Source organism: Rhamphochromis sp. 'chilingali' (genome assembly GCF_963969265.1).
Source record: "Rhamphochromis sp. 'chilingali' genome assembly, chromosome: 15".
Lineage (NCBI taxonomy): Eukaryota > Metazoa > Chordata > Actinopteri > Cichliformes > Cichlidae > Rhamphochromis > Rhamphochromis sp. 'chilingali'.
The window spans coordinates 12,645,024-12,666,881 of NC_137942.1; the positions used below are offsets into that span (position 1 = coordinate 12,645,024).

Below are 21,858 nucleotides of genomic sequence, written 5' to 3' on the forward strand. Positions count from 1 at the left end.
TTCTTTTCCCTGTTGCGTTTGACTTGTTGGGTGTACACAGTTGAAAGGAGAGAGTTAATGAGCTGAGTCAGCTCGTGCTGACTTTAACTTGTAGCTTGTTCTCGTCCCTCAGACATTTTGTTATAACATTGTTTCTGTCTGCAGATGCATCAATCCAGTCTCCTTCCAGAGGACCTGTGAATGGGAAGCCCCACAATGAGCTGCTATCAGGAAAACCGACGATTATTTATTATTATGTTTAATATTTAATATTTTATAGTTTGACTTTTTCCAGTAATGACTGGAAAAATGAAAAAAAATGTTTAGAATGCTTTTTTCATTGTTTTATGAATCGCTGTGGCCAACAAATTATGTTTGAAAACGTCAGAGTCACTTTATAAATACCTATTGCTGCACTTTGTATTTTTATATATTGCTTGTTTATAGTTGATTCAAGAGGCCCACACCTTTTCTACAGTTGGTCAAGATTAAAGATTTTAGAACTCTGGTTTTGTGTGTTGTAATAAATACAAACAATAACTCTTTGCATAAATGGCTTATGCAAAGAAGAAATTACACACACACACTCTAATCAAAGCTGTGTGTGTATCTATACACACACACACACACACACACACACACACACACACACACGCACGCACGCACGCACACACACACACCTATAGTCAATCATTTTCAGTTTGGTACCCTGCAGTCTTAATCTGATTAACTAGTTGGATTAATTGCAGTGTCTAATAATCACAGATTTAAGAGTTTTATAAGAATTTTTATTTATTTTTAACATCTCCACTATTCTTCATGGCAGTGGTTAAAACTTCAGTCATCACAGCAAACATCACACCTCAAAACCATCTAAGCCACAGCCACCTGTGATGTCTAACTCCTGTTGGGATAGATTATGGATGGCTTTGAGACAACATGATTTGCTGCTATAAGAATAATACTGAATTGGATGCACATAGTTCTGCACCTAGAAAAATGAAGTGTGATCAAATATTTCCAGTAGTAAACAACAAAACTCATGTGCCTACAGAAACAACTCACTCGTATAAGTCTATGGGTAAACTTCCACAGACATCACACATCATGCCCATGATGTATTTGTTAAATCTTCCCATTGTGTTGTTTTGTTGTTTTGGGTTTTTTTGGCTGTTTTTTCTTTGAGCCATTTTAAAGCCACATGGCTGTACTTGTTGAAATGTCCTACAAGCATGTATTTGATCATTTAGGTTTTAAATATAAACATTTTCATCTCAAGCCAGCCTTTTTATGTTTTTTTGCGTTTGTTTGGGGGGTTTTTTTCAGAAAAATGTAACAATTATTTTTTAGACTATATAAAAAGCCACATGCCTTATATGCAAAAGTATATTTACATGAGAAAATTTACACTAAATGAAATCAAATTTGCAAATTTGATGACCTGACAATGGCACATGGCAGGATGAACTATCACACATGAATAACTAAAGATAAAATGACCTAACAACAGGTCATGTTTTACAAGGGGCTCCTGCCTCCACCCTTGGGCTTGGGGGTGGGGTGGAATGTAGGAATGTGAAAGTTTCACTAGCAGTGAATGCAATGCTGGAAATTATCTTGGAAAACTTGCATGAATTTAAGTAACTTGAATGGCTGAGAATCTCCAAAGACATCCACTAAAAACAGTATAATATATATTTATAACAGTATTAGGAAGAGAACATCTTTGGATTATAAAGCTCTAAGGTTATAAGCAAAGATTTATTTTTTTAATCATAAAAATAACAATTGTTTTTTTTTATAACTTTTTATTTATCATTTTACAGTATGGGAATACAAAACTTAAGGTCAGCATGGGAGACATTCACAGTTCCAGTAATAGCATCTACTTACATCATGGTAATATTCATTTATTCAGTGCAAAGGGGAGTACACAACCCATTTTTCCCAGAGCTTCTTAAATTTCTCGAGCTCGAGTCTAAGGACAAAGGTAAGCCTTTCCATTCCAAAAATTTCTTCCACTATCCCACGCCATTGGGCCCGAGTTGGAGGGTCTGCCTTTAGCCACCTACGGGTTATGGCCTTTCTGCAGCCAGCCAAAAGTATTTTCAATAAATAAATATCTTTATGTGGGAGTGCCGTAGGCAGTTTGCCAAGATACAACGTATCAAATGAATAGTCTATTGTAATCCCAATTATTTTGTTTATCTCAAGGGCCACCTCCCCCCAATATGGCTGAATTCTTGGGCAGGCCCAGAAGACATGAAAATGGTATGCCATAGGGGTTCCACAACCTCTCCAACATAGGCCCTGGCTCTGTGAGCCTGTTTGCCGAGCTGTGAGTTTAGGAGTGTTAAAGAATCTCACTACATTCTTCCAACCAAACTCTCTTAAGGACCTTGAATTTGCAGTGGTAGCCTGAGACTCACATATTCCCCACCAGCTGTCCTCCGAAATTCGTGAGCCTGATTCCCTCTCCCATTTATGCTTAATGTACAGCGTAGAGTGATTTTTAGAGGCTTGTATACTACCGAATTTAAGTAACTTGAATGGCTGAGAATCTCCAAAGACATTCACTAAAAACAGTATAATATATATTTATAACAGTATTAGGAAGAGAACATCTTTGGATTGTAAAGCTCTAAGGTTATAAGCAAAGATTTATTTTTTTAATCATAAAAATAACAATTGTAATAAACTAAAAGCACTTGAAAGTCAGAGTGAGTTATGGCTTTAATTGGGATTTTAATTAACATTTTAAAAAGTCAACCAGGTTGGTTACAATTTTAAATGTGCTTTATTTTAATAGAACTAAGATAACCTAAGATAAAAGGTCAGCCCTCTAACCAAATACTACCAGAGATACCTACTCAACAACACTCACACCATTGTGTAAGGTTTGGGGGTTGGTAGGCAGCGGACTAAACTAATTTGAAGTCTGTGAGGAGGGATAACGTCTTACATATATCAAGTGTTTTATATGTTTGATTAGCACAAGTGTTTTAAAAGGAAAACACTGTGTTGTTTAGTATTACATAGTTGTTTTGATTTTTTGAGGGACACCGGGTTAAGACAGTTAGGGGTATACTGAATAACTCCCACCCACAGTGGTACCCCGTACTGAAACTTGATAGAGACCCTTGGTCCTGCACACACAGACTAAAAGGGCAGAGAGATCTTGCTAAGGAAAGAATTTGGGGAGCACTTCACTGTAGCAGCAGCAACCCAAAACTAGTTCTTGGCCATACATCTTCAGCAGAAGCACAACAAATGAGAACAATGGCTGATGAGGCTGCTGATATAGATCAGCTTGAACCACAGCCCAGCCAAATCCACAGTGACTCTCAGTTTACTGGGCTAGACTTTCTCTTGATGCTACTGGAGATTTTGACTATTTTGCTATCAACCATTTGTCTTTCGTTTGATGGATATTTTGGCTGTTTCCGACTTCCAGATATCGAGGCCCCAGAGAGGTTAGCGCAGATTTTGATAATGGTAAGGCTCTTTTATTCATTCATTTTTGTATTTATTTAATCATTACATTTATTGTGCTCTGTATTTTTAAGAACAAAAAAAATTGATGTAACTTAAATAGTGTGGCTGTTTGTCTCAAACATGAAGCAGGGGGGTTTGTTTAGAAATTTCATTCTGGAAGTTAATAAAATAACAGAGCCTTTTATGATGTTTATTAAATGTGAAATTGTAAGTTTTCTTAAGTTGTTTCTGGTTCTTTGTAGATGCATTAATGAAATATCCTGCCAGAGGTCGTGCAGACAAAACAGAAACGTCCACAACAAGCTGCAGCTGCTGATTCTTCAGTATTTGTGCTCCTGACAAGTTTCCAACACACCAGGATATTTTGTGTCTATACGTTTGTATTATAGCCTACAGGCTTCCTCAGTAAGATCTACAATTGCTGACAGTAATTTGTTTCTTAATGTATTAACAAATGGCCTTGTAGTGTAGTGGTTTACACATTGCCAATTTGATTCTGTGAGAACCTTTGGGCTTACATCTGGAAGGGGATGTAGTATAAAAATCTGCCAAATAAAACATCTGGAATGGGCTGTTGTGGTAATCCTTTGTGTACAAGATAGCAGCTGAAACTCATTTACAAGATTGGAAAGTATTACAGTACAGAACCTAATGGAGGCCAGTAATTGTAACTACCCAAGATCCAAGCAGTTGGAGGAGCCCTTGGAAACCTGGAATGAAGAGTTTGTATCTGTTTGCCATTTTTATTTCTAAATAATTGAGATCCAAATAAGTTGCCCGAATAAATCAATTGTGTGACTGTACTTTGATTAAAATAAATAATTAAATACTGGAGCCTTTCTTTTATCACTCATTCAAAGTTAGGCAAAATGGTTTAGTTCACCTCACACTCCACTAATTTAATCCTAATAATTTCCTTAGGGATTAATAAAGTATGCTGATTCTGATTCTTAAGTATTTTTATTCATCTTAAGGCATGAGAAAAAGATTTTTGAACTTCATTTTTTTAAACATACTTTTCAAAGAGTTTTTTTTTTTTTTTTTACATGTGGACAACTGGCTGACCACTGTGTGTGAAAGGGTTAAAAGTTGTGCTGTGAGATAAGCAGAGCAATTTGAGGAAGCCAACATGTTTATTTATCTTTAGCGAGTTCTAATTAAACACTGTTGGGTAGCATACCGACATAACATATTCATATCTTTGTAATTCCAGTATCAGAAAGAGCATTAGACCACACGAGTATGTCATCCCTAACTCTTGTGTTTGAAACCATCAAAGGTTTCAGCACTGATAGAAAAGCCACTCCTGTCCTTTATGTGGAATATCTGCTCCAAGTGACTCAGGTGCTTCTTGTCTCTTGATGGCTATAATATACCAGCAGTGAGGGCTTACTTTGCTGCAGTATGATGGCTACCAGGATGCTGTAATGAGAGCATTACATTAATGTGTGCCCGGAACACATTCTGAGCACACCGTCCTGGCTGTTTTTACCTCTATTACAGTGCAGCATCACTGCATTCAACCTTGTGCTTTGGGTACAGAAACTGGTTCTCTCTTGGTTTGCGGTTTGTTAACATATAATGGTAATGAGCAAAGGTAGATTTTGACTTTCTTATGGTCTCTCTTGAAGCACCAGTGAGTATGACTGAGCCTTACCATTGTCAGTGTGAGCAAACTTGTCTCCATGTTTTGTCTCTGACCCTTGCTGGGCCTATTTTGACACTGTGGGTTTTGACCAGGCAGCAGAGCTTGTCTGCAGATAACAATGTCTTTCGTGCAAAAACAGATTGAAAAACCGATTCTGAGCATACAGGATATTGTGTTCCATAATTTTAAACAGCAATGTTGTCATGTTTATTGTACATGTTCAGTAGCTGGGGAAGAAACATTTACAGCATATTGAACATTCTTGAGTCCCTTTGGCTATCTTCAGTATCAATTGCCTACAGTATTGATACTATTGTCTTCAGCCTTGTACTTGTTTGGGTACAACAACTGGATTTATGTTCTTCTTAAAATTGATCTCAATAATTTAAAAAAATAGAGATCAATAATCAGTCATGGTTGTATCTCTGAAAGCACCAATCATAATTTGGTCTTACTGTTGCTGGTGTGGGCAAATATCTTGTATCTCAAGATCTGTCTTGCGAATGGACACTGGAAGTCTGCAGCCAGGACATCCTCTAAACTGGTTTACCAAAAGCCATGCTAGCACAAAAACTCCTACCACAGAGCGGTTTTACTGCTGAGAGGAACAGAGAATGAGTCAGACATTGTTTTAGCAAAATTACATACAAACTGAATATTGATTCAGCTGGGTGCCATAATCCCAGCAATACAACAAGAATGCGTCTTGGCACCAAAGGAATTTTGATTTGTAGACATGCTTTTGGCTACGATTGTCTTGTCAAAATGCTGGTGGCCATTCATAGTCATGAAGGCATCACAATTATTTGTGCTGTCTGCTAACATCTCATTTTCGAGTGTCAATCATCTTACACACTTGCAATAAATTAAGGTCTACCCAGCACGTGTCGACCTTGACGCATGTTGACTGATGCATTCTGAGCACAGCCAATGCTTGAAACTTTGGCTTGTGTAGTTATTACTGCACAGGGGTGGTAAGTGGCCTCTTTTTACACTCCCTGCTTCCACTGAGTTCAGATGATTTTAGAGGACACATAATGGGTCATCTGGTTGAGAATTTACTTCTGAGTCATGTTTGACATCTAAACAGGAACAACAAATCCAGGCAAATGGAAAAGTAGACGTTCATTACTAAGAAAAATATAACTGTCTTTACTTGATGATTGCTTCAAATGCTTGTGAAATCACAAGTTAACATCATACTACACTGCCCTCTTCTGTTTCAGGAGGATCCTGTCATCTTTAGGACAATGATATCTGAAAAATATCTGAAGGTAGAGTACTTGATGTTTTAAGATGGAGAGTAAGATGGGAGAATCATATCACCAATATAAGTGCACACAAGTATTTGCTATATTTTATGACTACATTAATGTCAAGTTTGTAGTAAAGAGGTTTTGAAAAGATTTGCATCATAAATCATAAACTATAATAAAATAACTTTCTGAGGAATAAATCTGACTCAGTATGCAAAGTTATTTTGTGAAAACATCGTTTAACATGATTGAAGTTAAATTTTATATAACTTCAATCAACCACCTGAAACCTTGCAATTTTTTTTCTATCAAAATTCCTCGTCTGTTCCTGTTGCTCTGTTTTATCTACTCTGTTTACCATACTCATCTTTATATATCTCCATTAGATATCATCCATTAAATTTTGTACATCAGTGCCAATTTAGGCAGGTTCATTAATGAGTTAAGCTATGCCCTCTACAGGATGTCCCTGGTAGTGACATATTTCTGACACATTTCTTTATGCCAGCGGCCAAGTTAAAAGTATCCCAGTAAATACATTTAACTCTTACTAGTGTTCATATTCTGTGCCTTCACAACATGGTTTGAGTTCATTTTGACCTAGGCTAAAAACTCCCCCTGTCAAATCCCCAGTGGCGTGTCTAGAAAATTTTTGTTGGGGGGGCCAGGTAGGGGCACAGATTTGGAGAAGGGTGGCAGATGTAATTGGCAGATAATGTTAAAAACAATTCTACCAACCGTTAACCATAATTCAATAACCCTGTAAACCTAATAACCGTAACCTTATTAGAATGAGATTTTAACCACTACGGTGCAAAGTGTTTAGATACTGTGTTGATTAAGTACAAGAGATACAATCAGTCAGTGTTTATTCAGCATTCAAGGACATCAATATTTGCATAGTATTTTTACTGACATGTAGTGCACATGTGTTTTGGGCAAAAACATTTTTGAATATTAAAATACGAACATTTTTAACATACAATTGGCAAATTAGCCAATTCCAATGCAAAACCAATGCCTGTTAAAAAAAAAAAAAAAGAAGATAATCTTCTCACAAACTGGTGTTTGATTTTGAAACAGGAAAAAAGTGGAGAAACAACTGAAAAGACTAACATTTGAATAAAACCTGAAAGCAAGTAAATACTTTATATGCTGCCTTACTTTGGTAATATTGAGAACAACACTGGCTGATGATGAAATGCAGTCAGCTGGCATGGTGACACTGCCAGTATTAACCTGCAGGGCTGGACTGGGACAAAAAATTGGGCATTTTCACTACAGATTGGCCCACCAGGTATTAAAGCCATAAAGCCTTTGAATGAAAACAAATGCTGTTGTGACAGTGATGTACAGTCTTTTTGGTATATGTATGATTTCTATACATTTTACGTCAGATAAAAACTTTCTTCGCAAGATTCAGATAATTATTTAATAAAAGCTAGATATTTTAAATGAGAATAAGAAAGAAAAGTATTTCTTTATGCCCTCCTTTCCCTGTTAATGCCCTACCTGGCCCCCTGGCAACACTTTGCTAGACCCGCCCCTGCACAGTTACCAGCTGTCAGCTACATAAAAAAAGGATCCTGGTGTTATTTATCTCTCAGAAACAGTTCATAACTTCCCTTCAACTCATTCATGTAACCTAAAAGGTAAACCTGTTTCTCCATCACCTGTTCAGCTCTGATGATTCAGTAAGGACATCTCCTGGTTTCATCTTCATGTTTCCCTCTCACCACATATCCAAACCAACATCATGACCAGCAGCTTTACAGCTTTACAGCTGTGGCTCCAGCAAACATTCTAACTAAATAAATTCTAACAACAGCTGATCAAGCTTAAACGTGCTGCTGCTGTTTAGCGCGACATCTGCTGGTTTCCTCTTTCTGGCTCAAAGTGGGTGATAAACAAACAAGAGAGACGATCAGCTGATCATTGATCAGTTTCATGATTGAAGTAGCAACAGGAGAGAGAGGAGAGATAATGAGAGGAGAAGAGGCAGCTGTGCAGCGTAAAGACAGAATAACTCCAGTTTTGTGTCTTTTTCCATCCTAGCTGAAGTCCGGGACAAACTGCGTCTCTTCTCAGCTCAATACCAAACCCGTAATATTTTCTATGAATGAGGGACCATTCCATTTTTTAAGGAGCTGTTGGCAACTCTACTAACTAACCTTATGAATAAAATAAAGTTCACTATCAGTAACATCATAGCAACCGAACAGCTGTATAAACTCGTCATGCTAGCTCACGCAGTATGAGGTATTGTAACTGACTGTAAAAAGTCAGCACAACGAAAATAAACTCCACCTAAACTTGGTTTATATCTGACCCAGATAGACTGCAGGTCATAACTTCTTACCTGAAGTTCAGTTCACCTGACACTCGGACTGGTGGCCGCCTCGGGTCTCTCCTCCTGCTTCCCCTTCCCTCATCCACCTGCTGGCCTCTGTGGAAGCCCCGCCATAGCCACCACCAAACCACTGAGTTATTTTTACACATCGACCTGCATCTTATAACTCATAACTCTTATGTTAGCTGCCCTCAGTAGCATACTGTCTGAAATATTCGATGGTTGCAAAAATTCTTTAAGTGTTATTTTTTTCCTTGGTATTCTAATTTCACCGAAGTTTACTAAACTCAACAAACTTAATATTACTTACCGGGACATTTATTCTGTCCTCATTTTCTTTCACCGAAAAATTGTTTCCTGCAGTGTTGTCCTTCGTGCTTGGCTCTCCTACCTTTGCTAACGTGATGCGCATAGCGCAGAAGCCGATGCTGCATTCACTTACACTCGGATATCTGAGCTTCACCGTGAAAACATAATCGTACATTTGATATTTGATTGAATTTTATTGTTTTACCTTTGGGGTGGCACCTGGGGTGGCCAGTCTGGTTGGGGGGGGTGGCCTGTGCCCCCCCAGGCCACCCCGCTGGACACGCCATTGCAAATCCCCTCAAATTTTGAGCTACAGATCTGTTTAGGATGTTTATAAAGCCATGTCTGTGTATATAATAAATGGATGATTAAGCTTTAATGGTTTCAAGAGCAGCGGAAATTTTTTTTTAAAGGTTTTACAATCACTTTTAGACAAAGCAACTATTGTCACACAATAATTACTATAATTTTAATCTAACTTATTTAAGAATAAATGGAGGAAAGACCCTGCTGTTATTTAACTAAAAAATCACCTTACCGTGATGTGATGGTGCTAACTACTCTACTACCATACCACCCTTTTTCAGGTCACATCTCTGGGTCAAGACACCCTCCAACCTCTGTATGACCTCTGTTGCATATAAGCAACACTGTTTGTAGATTCACCCATGACCCTTGTAAGACCAGCAGATGTCTCTGCAGGAACCCATTGGAAAAAAAAGTTTCAAGATTCATCTAAAGTCTTAATTTTCTTCATTTAACACTGACTGGATCTGAAAAGCTTTCAAATAGATGCTGGTTAAATTTTTACCAGAATAGTCTCATTTCGGGCTGAAAGAATAACAGAGTTTCTGCTGCTGTCAAATATCAAAACAGGTTAAACCTGACCCAAACACAATGTGTTAACTGTCTTCACTGAGGACAAACTTGCTTGACCAGTATGTGCATGTATGTCATTGACTGACACATATGTGCACTGACATTAATGAATAAATCCACAAACTCAGTAGATGCAACAAATATCTGTGCATAAATTACAGTATATTCTATTGAGTTTTGGGTAAATTCAACTTAATTCAAATCGGTTTTATTTATATAGCCTTGAAAGTTGCCTTGAAACACAGGACTTAGCAGTCCTTTGTCATGGGTCACTCATTTGAGACTAATAAACACCACATTTCAGCTGGGTATGAAGTTTGGAAAGACATTTTGGAAAGAATTAATGACCATTTGATGGTACTGATTGGGAGTGATTGTTAAAATATATACAATCAGTGTAAGTTGAAAATTGTAAATATCAGTGTATCATCATACATTATGTTTTTTGCACAGTTTTGTCATCTAATGCCATCTAACTTTTAAGGTACAGCAGCCTCAAGACCCAATACAGTTAAACATGTAATTAGTTGTCATGAAATTATATATAAGCTATAGATAATAAAATTACTTTTCAAACCAGTCCTAAAAGTGTTTATTCTAAAGTTAGGAGTCTAAAAAATTGGAAGCCAGCCCTCAGAGGTCTTAAAAAAAGCAGTTTTTGATACTTAATTTCGACCTTAGTGTTATTAGCATCAGAAGTGACTGCCTGTTTAATTCATATCCGCTGCCATAAATACACAGCAGTCAGTTCTATCACACCAAAACACCTAAAAATCCGAGAAAACTAAGCATTGTAGGATTTCATTTGTGGTCCCTGGTCCACTTAAAAATAAAGAAAGTCTTGAGGAAAGAGGAAAGAGGAGTAAAGTTCACTCTATTAGTACGAGAAGTCTACTTTTCTGTAATAGTTATTGTAGGTAAGAATTGTTGAGGTTCAAAAAGGAGACAGGTGGCTTAATAAACCTTACAAACACTAATAATTTGTTTTAAAAAATGTATTTCATATTTACTTTCAAAGGATTATATTTAAAAATCCAACTTTTCATCAAAAATAACTTAATAGTTTTACGAGACTTGTTTGTGATTTTCAAAAAACATTATTCAGCATTTCGATTTAAAAAAATACTTTTGAATTAAATGTAAGCATCTCTTACTGAATAATTATAGCTAAAAACTTACAAAGCACCATTAGCATGGCAGATATATTTTCCTTATATTGAAACATTGCTACACTTTGTTCATTAAATGCTGCTTTCCTTTTCTACTTAAAAAATACAAATCCTGCATTCAATATATCTGACATAAGATAAATACCTTAAGCACTTGAGATAATATATTTTATGATGGACAGCATATTCAGTATATATTGCAGCTGGATCTAGTTTATATACTGATCTGTGGCTTAGCTACATTCACACAGCAAAATGTACATATCTCAAAATAAGGTATCAAAGCTTTTCAATACTTGAGTACAGTGTACATTGTTTCTCTCTAATATACCCACTTCATACCAGCAAAGCATGTAGAATCCTATTTCAATTAAAATGTTTGTACCTCCATCTGTTACTGAGGAGGAAAGAAAGCCCCATAATGTTTTTCCTGACGAGCTAATATGTTCAATTTACATCTGAAAGGTCTGAGAATGGCAGTGCTTTATATTGTGCATTTTGTTAGTCGCACTGAGAAGTAACTGTGTTGTATCCGTTTGATGATTGACTGGACTGACTTAAGATTTAATGATTTTCTTTCTTAAGTTTGTATCAAGTGCTTCAGGTTCAATGACCTTCGACCCCTTGCAGTAAAAGCAGAGAGAAAAATACATAAAAAAAAATTTCCTAGCCATACGTAATGTAAATAAATATAGTTATCAGCCTGTGTTGTTAGACTGATTGCATGTTTACTTGTGTCATTAGCCAATATTGTAGCTCAGAACATTCAAAGATGTTTCTACAATAATCATATAACAGATGCTGCAGTTTCACTTTGATAATCTTTGATAATTAAAGAGAAAAAGACATATATAGACAGTTCTCCTCTCAAATGGTTTAATTTATGTAAATATTCTATGTCTAAAAACACACACAGTATGAACATGTTCACTTTTTGCTGTCAATAATTCGAGGCTATTTCTCTTGTGCTCTTGTATCATCACAAATGTATTCTCAATGTGGGGCCATCTATCAATATGGAATCCAGTAACAGGGTATATTATCTAAAAGATAAACTAATACTTTTTAATATTACCATTATGGAGACAAATATATCTGAAAGGAAGAACCCTCTGCAGGTTGCAACTTGTAGGACTGGCTCAGCAAGACAACCAACCCAGAGACTGACAGAAACTAGGAGTGTACGGGTTTCCCAGTATGGTGGTGATAACTGCACAGCACACTGTCAAAATGAGTCTTTGCATTTGTCATGAGGCTCCACCTGCACTGCCATATACAAGTGTTTTAACAGTTTGCTCAAACGTTTAATGTTAAACTTAGTGTATATTTTTAATATATCATTTGCAAGTATGTGTGTTTTTTAAGTTCTATAATCTCATTTTGTCTGCAAAAATAAATAAACCAAGGTCAAGTTCATATTAAATGTACCATTTTGACTTTCTTTTTTGGGCAAATGCAGACAAACTAAACAATCCTGAGATCGGGGTTGAATGTGCAGCTTGGCTTTGCGCACAAAGGTATTTGCTCCTGCTTGGAAACAGGGTGTTGAACAACAAACAGGGTAACACAACTAAAGTTAGCAGCTCTAACAGCAAAGTGATTGTTTTCTTCACCTTTTTAACAGTTCAATTACGTTACTGTGTCCACTTTTATTGGATTTACTATCTATGGGCTGTGATATGTGGTTCTCCAGCAGGTTGAACACGTCAGACAAGATTGCAGAACAAAAGGTTTTACTGTTTGAGGCTTCCTAAGATAAACACTTGCTTGGCGATTCTCAGTAAAGGACAAGTCACGTGTATAAACTTTTCCAAAGAATCAAGGAAGGAAACTGATAACATCTTAAAAATCCTCACTCCAACTAAAGCACATCACTCCATTTTCAGTAATTCTGGACACTGAATACAGCCAATCGCGTGTCTTTCTTTAAATGTCAGTAAATTACTCAATTCTTTGACCGAGGGATGCGGATCGCTGGGCTACATCAGTACAATCCAGGGAAAAACCGAAGCTGTCACTGCGAGTAAAACAAACAAAGACAGCAGGCAGAACAACCATCCCGTTGTCGTGCAAATCCTACGCCTGCGCTGGGGGCGAGCCACAGATATTACAACACCGGGCGCATCTCCTTCAGTCATGGGTCGCCCTTGGGCGCTTATGATGAATATCTGGGATCCCTTTTGGCAGGGGCTGATCCGCTTCTGTCGGCGAGCTCGCTGAGAAAAGCCTCTAAAGCAGCGAGTGATACAGTAAACTTCACTCCGTAAACTGTCTCCTGAGGCGCGCCGTGCGCTCTGCTGCTGTCCCACCGGCAAAGGGAGAGGCACCTTCAGGGTCTGCCGCTCTTTCGGATCATTATCGGCTTCGAGTGAGTTCAGCGCTTCATTTTGTTTTTCGATGAATGTAAGATGTCGGCAGATCGAGCAAACGATCGTGTTTCTGATATTTCCATCGCTGTTGATGGTCACCAGCGTTTTGACGAGACAATCGTGGCAGAAAACATGTCCGCAGCTCAAAGTTCGTTCGGTCCCAGAAAGATACTCGTAACATACCGGGCATTCTGGTCCGTCGTCCTGGCTTTCGTCCTTATAGAGTGCCATACTTCCAGTGTGAACTTAATACAGAGAGCATGAAAAGATAGACTTTGTTTACCCGTTGAGGGAAAGCTCCAAGTTCTTTCTCTTCGATACAACTCTCTTACTTTTAACTGTGGGTGGAGCAGAGGCGTGCATAAACGTGTGGCACAGGGTGGCAGTAATCCTTGAATGGTCTTACCTCCTGGGTAGGTCTTACTTTCAAACTTGTCCTGCCTTTCTCCAAAACTTAATTAGCTCTGACTGGATCTATTCTCTCAAGAATATTTTTTTTCATTTTCATTGTTCAATGATAAAAGCATCAAGATATTTCATCATAGTTTTTGCGCAATCGTTTTTATTTGATTATCATGTTGTTTTTGTCAGGTTGTTTGCAAAAACTATGCAAGGAAAGTTACTGGTTAACAAAATTAGTACACAGCAAATTCAAAAGTGTTAAATGTATTGGTGTTAGTAGTCTTCTTGCAAAAGTAGAGTTAATTTTACTCTAAGTAGAGTCACATTCTTTTAATGTAACTCTGAGGTGTAAAATGATAGTAGTTAAAACCGAGTGTTAAAAATTAGTGTTTCTATGTCAAATCTGGAGGTGTTAAAATGGAAACATTAACTCTTGACCTCTTAACTCCGAACTCCTAGAGGGGCTATGACCAGAGGTGGGTCGAGTATCCAAAAATTGTACTCAAGTAAGAGTAGCATTACTTTAAAATATTATTACCCAAGTAAAAGTGAAAAGTAGTCGTCAAAAAAGTTACTCGAGTAAGAGTAAAAAAGTACTTGGTGAAAAGACTACTCAAGTAGCGAGTAACTGTTTGAAATGTCCGATTTATTTTATAAATAAATGCTATCAGACAAACAAAATAAATATACAAATTTTAGTATTTTCAAAAGGAATATATGTAAAAAGATCCACAAAATAAGGCACAACAATTCTAATTTCAAGATTTCAGATTTTCACAACATTTTTCAAACAGGCTTTTTTCACCAATACCTACAGTAAGTAATATATAAACAGTGCAAACAATTTCCAGTGACAAGATATGCTGTAAACTTTAGATTCATTTTTGCTCCAAATGGCACAGCAGCTTCAGAGAAAACAGAACGAGGCATCTTCAACATATGTACATACAAGGCAGCTCAGTTTACCATAAATTGTATAAGTGTGCATTTTTTTCTGCATATTTAGCAAAAATGTGCCCTTTCTTCACTCGGTGAGGTGATGGTTAAGCTTCAGCAGCAGTTTGCTCTCAAGGTGCATACACATAAGGTAAATGTACACCAATATTCCAATGACAGGTGTGTGATTCATATCGAAGTTATGTGCGGATTAGTGTACAATGATAGAAATTTAGTATGTTTTTAGAGGCCCGTGTGCAGTGTTGGTGCCCAGTCTGGAATTGTTACATCCATTTCACATGCTGGTTTGCCTGCAATAATGTATATAAAAATGTATATAAAAATTGGTGTATTTCAAAAATAAAACTATGAAGATATTCAAAATAAATTTCCTGTGGTGGGAAACTATTTTGTGCAACTTTTTTGTATTTACAGTTTTGAGGCATAAGCCTCTTAAATTTCTCTAACTAGAAATATATGTTAAAAAATCAAAAGCGATTTTCTTTTTTTTCTTTTTTTTTTTAGCTTATTGCACTTTTTTGCAATTTATGTAATTACTATGCACTTAATGCATACATATTATTAAAATTTGGGCTATAATGGTTGTATTGATAGCAACTTGGAATGCTCCCACAAATGGCACTACAACATGTAAAAATATAATATAAGCTCTAAGGTTCACAGGAACAGTTTAATTAGACACACGTTTAGCATTTTTCTTTATATTCTTGTTTCCATCACTGACTAGGGATGGGTATCGTTTAGGTTTTATCCGATACCGGTGCCAAACCGGTACTTTTGAAACGGTGCCGGTGCTTAAACGGTGCTTAAACCGGTGCTTAAAGAATGGAGAACACAAAATTGGTCCAAAAACCTCTCATGTTCAGCTGTTTTTTTGTAAAAAGATAACAATGTTAGCCTTTTCTGCAGCTATAGGGGATTTATGGCATCACTCTTGGCTGGAAGCAGTGCTTAAACAATGGAAAAAACACAAACTTTGTCCAAAAACCTCTCATGTTTAACTGTTTTCCACTTTTTCTTGGCCTTTTTGGCCAGGGTGAAGGGAGTATCTGCCATCAAACAAGAAGACAGCCACATGTAGCTATGATGATGTTTGCTAGTTCACCTTACATACATTAATGTAATAACGTGGTTAGCCTACTCAACGTAAATTACACACGAACAACATTAAGCTACTCATGCAGAGAAGAATGGCTGCTGCTGCCATCATCATCCGTCATCATTTCTGCTACACTGGCAGGGCTAGGGGCCAGGCCTCTCCTCTTCGTGTTTTTGGGGGATGTTGCTAACTCCGGGTCCGATAACAGGCAACCCACCCGCAGTAGATGCGCTCGGTGTGAGGTCTCACAGCAAGCTATCAAATACGGCGCATTTCTCGGCTTTTAAAAAAAACGCTATGCATCGCCAGGTGTTTCATCAGATTTGAGGTGTTACCTCCTTTGACAGTATTACCTTAAATCACTTGTTGCAGGCTGCTGAGTTTGCATATTTTGCTGTGAAGTACAGCCAGACTTTTGACCGCTTTGCCTTGGTCATTTTTAATCTGTAGCTCTGCTCTAAAAGAACGTACGTACCTGGCCCCGCCTGCTATCCTCGGAAACGTAAAATGATTGGCTAGAATCTAAAGTGTATCACAGCTCAGGAAAAAAAAGCACCGAAATGTGCGCTGCTTTTCGGTCTGGTTACTACCGTTTATGTCAGAAGTGGTACTGGTACCCATTCCTATCACTGACATGTTCAATATGATTACTATCAAAGGAGAAAATAAACCCTGTGTAGTTTAAAAAAAACTTTAATTTAATCAAACTGAAATGTTGCCGAACTCTGATGGACATGTCTTTTAATCTTGTCAACAAAATCCGTAATCATCTAAAGCTGCCATTTATCATCTTGTAAAATGTTCCCTCTGCTGCTGTTGCACATCTCCCCCGACACTCTCTTCTTCACCTGTCATGTGCAGCTGGTCCAACCCCTGCATGCCTCCTTAAACTGGTGTGTTTAAATCTCTTTACCTCTGTTGTGAACTTTACACAAAGTTTGTGGTAACAAAATCAAACTGATGAAGATCTCCTTTGAAAAACACACACTCACGAGACAAAATAAAACCAGACTTCTCAAAGTAAAAGCAGAGACCTCAAAGCTGGTAGTACAAAACACAGTGACAACGTGCGTATTAGATACCCTCACTCCAAAAGCATAAATATAAAAAAAATGAATCTCCAAGAATATCACCCTAAAAAATGGCACTGAGGGGGGTGTTACAGTGGAAAAAAAGCAGCCATATTTTCATCAGAAAATGCTGAATTTTAGTAAAAACAATGCTCTGCAGTTTGATACTGTCATTACAGACAAAGCGGATGTTTAAAGCATTTGGACGCACATTTGAAATGCCATAAGTCTCCTTATCAGCTGGAAATATTAAAGCCATAAAATGACTTTTGAGAGTGGATAAAAACTATTGAACAACAGCAATGTTGAGCCTGTTCCAAAATTTGAATGTACATGTGTTGAAGGTGCGACTCTTGTTGAATTATTAAACATATTTTTCTTCAATCTTTCGAGCCATAAAAAAACAAAACAACTTTTAATTTTCTTCTGCTTGAGTCTCAGCCTCGGGTAGCTCTACTTATCATTGATGAGTCAGTTGTCTGTTTGTGTTACTTTTTTCAAGGAACAGTCACCCTTACCAACATTATTGTGGATGTACTGTGGAAAGTTTAACCTTACATACTGTTACACCCCGGCCTAGGCAACCGGCGTGCAACACAGGAAAAATAAAAATAAGGAAAAAAAAAACAAAACAAAAAAAACTACTACGGGTCTCCACAAAAAAATCCCAAAACGAAAGTATCGACAACTACTTACATCAAAGCAAAATAAGACATTTATTTACATCAAAACCCCAAACTATTTACAACCGGGGGGGAAGATCGCAACCCTCACAAACTGAAACACAAGGCTTAAATACATAGAGGGAGCAATCAGGGAATGGACCACAGGAGGGAAACACAGCTGGGGCAAATCAGACCTGACGAGACAAAAAAAGGTGAACTGAACACACTGAGATACAACAGACCTTCAAAGTAAAACAGGAAACATAACAGTCATGCCTAAAACAAAACACTGACAACACCGAATCGTAACAATACATAGATCTGACAGTACAGGTTCTGAGGTAACTATTTACAAAATGTATCCTATCCAAAAGTTCTTTGCAATGTTACATTGAGAAACATTATCCTTAACATATTTGACCCGCATAAAGTACTATGGCCATCACGCTGTCATTTAGAACTGTTTAAATAACTCGTGTCTTAAGTCATCCCATCATACAGAAAATAAAATAGCCGCATGGTTCACTTTTACATCACAAAATGTTAGAAATATAAGCCATTCATAACAACCTGAAAGGTTGGGAGTTTAAAATGCAAACCAATGGAAGCAGAAGTAGAAGACCATAATGTCACAGAGCACACGATGTCTCTTATTGTGTAGACATTTATAAATAAGAGCTTAATAAAGACGCTTCATTTCTTAAGAAATATGCAGGTGGAGTGGTCTTTATCAAAAGTAGAAGTCACGTCTGTGGCTATGCCATTGTACACCACAACTTTAAAAATCTTTAGTGTGTGAGGCTGTGCAAATAAAGGGTGACTTGCCCTTCTTGAACCTGCTGTTGTGTTGCTTTTTGAGTGTTTGAACCCAGCGTGTGACAAACCATCTGTTGGGGATTGTGGATTTGACACCTTAGCATTGTGAAAGTGGGGAAATACGCTTCAGGCTGAGCATAATAAAAACGCAGTCATTCATCTTCCAACTGTATCTTTCTGTTCTGACTTCAGAGTCCTTGTTTGTTTACTGAGTCGTACTTTGGGAGTCATACTGTTGTGATGCTGGGGAGAAAAGGGTAAGGTGTGAGAGGCTAAACCATTACACACAAAACTTCAAAAATCTAAAGAGTGTGTGAGACTGCTAGCTGTGTTGTCCAGCAATAAACTTATCTACAATGTGTTAGTGACTTGTACTTCTGTCCCATTAAGCAACGGTTTAACAAATTTCACTGCAAACTATAAAAGGAATCTGGATCTGTCAAATCTGTCAACTTTGAGTAGAGTTCTGTTATTTTGACCTCTTTTATGGGCCCAAGATTTTGATTCTTTTTGCATGATTTAACCAATTATGTTTTTTGGGTTAAATAAAAAAACATTTTTTTGGACTTTAACCTGTGCCTAAGTTTCCTTCACTGCTCGGTCCATCACACATAATGTGCATGAACTTAAAATCTTTAGAGTTTCATACTTATAAAGTATAGAAAAGAATACATTTATTCCAATGTATGAAATACACTTCTTGTAAAACAAAAAAAGTTGATTCAAAATGCATTTAAAAAAAAGAAGCTCCTGCCATCACCTTTCTCCTGTACACACACACACACACACACACACACACACACACACACACACACACACACACACACACACACACACACACACACACACAAAAAGTGCCACATTAAAAACAAATCAGCAGATCCACGAATTATGGATACAGACTCTTTTCAGCTATAGAGGTAAAGGTATACTTCATGCACTTATCAGCTTACAGTTTAAAGGCTTGCATTACAGTGCATTGGTGCACACTTAGGCATCTTTTATTTAACATGGTTATACCATTGTGAATTTTGCTATATAAATATGCTCAAGAGTCTATCATATGTGTGACATCCAGCTAAAAATCGAAAATATATATTTTTAAATCAGTAACTTTGCAAATTTAGAGGAAATGTTTTTGGACAACAAATGAGTCGCCTTTAAAACAGGGTTTGAATAATTAGCGCTGACAGACAGACATACTTACCGTGTGAAAGGACCGCGGATGTCTTGGAGCAGAGAAGCACGCTGTATTGTTCCTTCTCTCTTATGCATAAGCAACGCCAGCCTGTCAGAAACGCTCTGTGCGGGCAAAGCTGGTTCCAACGCACGTCGAGGCATCAACTGGCCTTTCTGCCGGCTGGCTGGTCCCTCAGCTTTCATGCTGGGATCTGCAGCACAACTTCGCACTGGCCACTGGGGCACGGCAAAACTTGCAAGTCCTAGTCTGACTCTTCACTGCTCGCAAAGAATTAACAATTAAAGAAAGTGATCCAACACGAAACTCAAATCAAACAGCGCAGTCGGAATTGTCCACAACCACGCTCAGTTTCACAAATAAACAAAAAACTTGCACCAGCCATAGACACAGGAGGGAAAACTGAAAACTTCCCAGAAACTGACATTGTAATAAATTAATCACGCTAAAGTCACCTCTACGCCTTTTTGGATAGGTCCAGAGCCTTTATACATAGCATATGCCAAGCAGACTTAGTGCGAGATAAATAATGTGTAGCCTTAGAATTTAACATTTACAGTATAAAGAGACACACAGGTCAGTACCTTCGCCATTGTCTCTAAACATTGAGATCCATTAAAAAAAACAATCAGTTTTATCAACAGAGGACCCATGAAACGAGCAAAGCTGACAGTTCTGAAGAGCACGGTGCATGCTCTCATTTCACAAGTTGGCCTACATTTTCCAGAAAGACCACACAGTTAAAACCTGTAAAAATACTGAATTAAGAGTTTTGCACTATGTTTCACCAAATTAAAAACAAATCCTGCAAAGCTGCTTCTAACACAAACATTTATCTTTCAGATCAGTGTCTAAAAAGCACCAAGCGCTGGAGCTTGCTGCTACTGGCGGATATTTTACCTGGATCTTTGTTTAAAAATGTCTTTCAGTCTATTGGTCCCTGTGTGCTCACAATCATCAATACCTCACTGGTTTCTGGTCAGGTCCCTGTTTATTGTAAGAATGCTGTTATTCACCCACTGTTAAAAAAAAACCTAAGCTTGATGCTTCTCTTCTCAGTAGCTACAGACCGATTTCAAAATTACCGTTCATTGCTAAGATTTTAGAAAAGGTTGTGGCTAAGCAGCTTATAGCTGTTCTAGATGAATACAGCATTCTGGATAAATTCCAATCTGGCTTTCGTAGAGCTCACTCTACTGAAACTACACTTCTTAGAGTCTCCAACGACATTTTGATGAGATGTGATGGAGGAGAATGCTCCGTTCTGTTGATGTTGGACCTGACCTCTGCCTTTGATACTGTGGACCATCATATTCTGCTAGATAGGCTGAGACACTGGGTGGGTATATCAGGGGCTGCTTTGGACTGGTTTGAATCCTATTTGCATGAACGATCCTTTTCTGTGGCTACCTCTAAGTACAGTTCCTCTTCTACTTTTCTTGCCTATGGTGTGCCACAAGGTTCAGTTTTGGGGCCTTTATTGTTCTTGCTGTATTTACTTCCTCTTCAACACTTATTGAGCACTTTTAAGGACATTTCGTATCACTGCTATGCAGATGATATTCAGTTATATATCTCCTTTAAGCCCCATGATGTTTCCAAGCTACAGATTTTGCATAAGTGCATAGACTCCATTAGAGGTTGGATGGCTGGAAACTTTCTTCAACTAAATGAGGAGAAGACTGAAGTGTCATGCCAGGGTGTCTCCCTCCGAGTTGGCATCTCCACCCCTGGGAGGGGCCTCAGTGTTCTGCTGATTGCTCACACCTGTGGGTAATTAAGCCGGGGACTCATAAGGCCAGCGCACTCAACCTCTCTTTGCCAGATTCTCAGCTAACCCTAGTTAGTGCAGGCCACCACTGTGATGTTGCACACACTTTGTAAACTACCTTGTCTCATTGTGTGTTTCTCTCACAGCCACGCACCAAGTTGCCAGTAGTGATGTGCGATACCACTGATTTCCTTTCCGATCCGATACCAAGTAAAATTCAGGGTGGTATCGACGATACTGATCCGATACCGATACTTTGTACAAAAACTTATTTTATTTATTGTATCTCAAATTTAAGTGTCATAATGATTAAAGGACAACAGATTACTTGTTCTTATCACTTAATAATGCAGAGTTCATCATATAGAAATAAAAAAACTGAAGTTGTGCGCTATTTGAACACCTTGCCTGCCTGCAGCACTAAAG

General features: G+C 37.8%; 1 protein-coding gene and 1 long non-coding RNA gene across 2 annotated transcripts; one reads left to right on the forward strand and one right to left on the reverse strand.

Annotated features, from left to right (window-relative positions):
* Window positions 1-2,883: 2,883 nt before the first annotated feature.
* Window positions 2,884-4,303, forward strand: LOC308411645. Its single transcript, XR_013974430.1, has 2 exons — window positions 2,884-3,474; window positions 3,717-4,303. It is a non-coding gene; the product is annotated as an uncharacterized lncRNA (long non-coding RNA).
* A 6,928-nt stretch (window positions 4,304-11,231) lies between these two features.
* Window positions 11,232-21,563, reverse strand: LOC308412309 (RING finger protein 222). The gene has a single exon (XM_080906562.1). It carries the CDS (start codon window positions 13,683-13,685, stop codon window positions 13,065-13,067), a length of 621 nt encoding a protein of 206 aa, XP_080762688.1. The 5' UTR covers window positions 13,686-21,563; the 3' UTR covers window positions 11,232-13,064.
* Window positions 21,564-21,858: the final 295 nt, after the last annotated feature.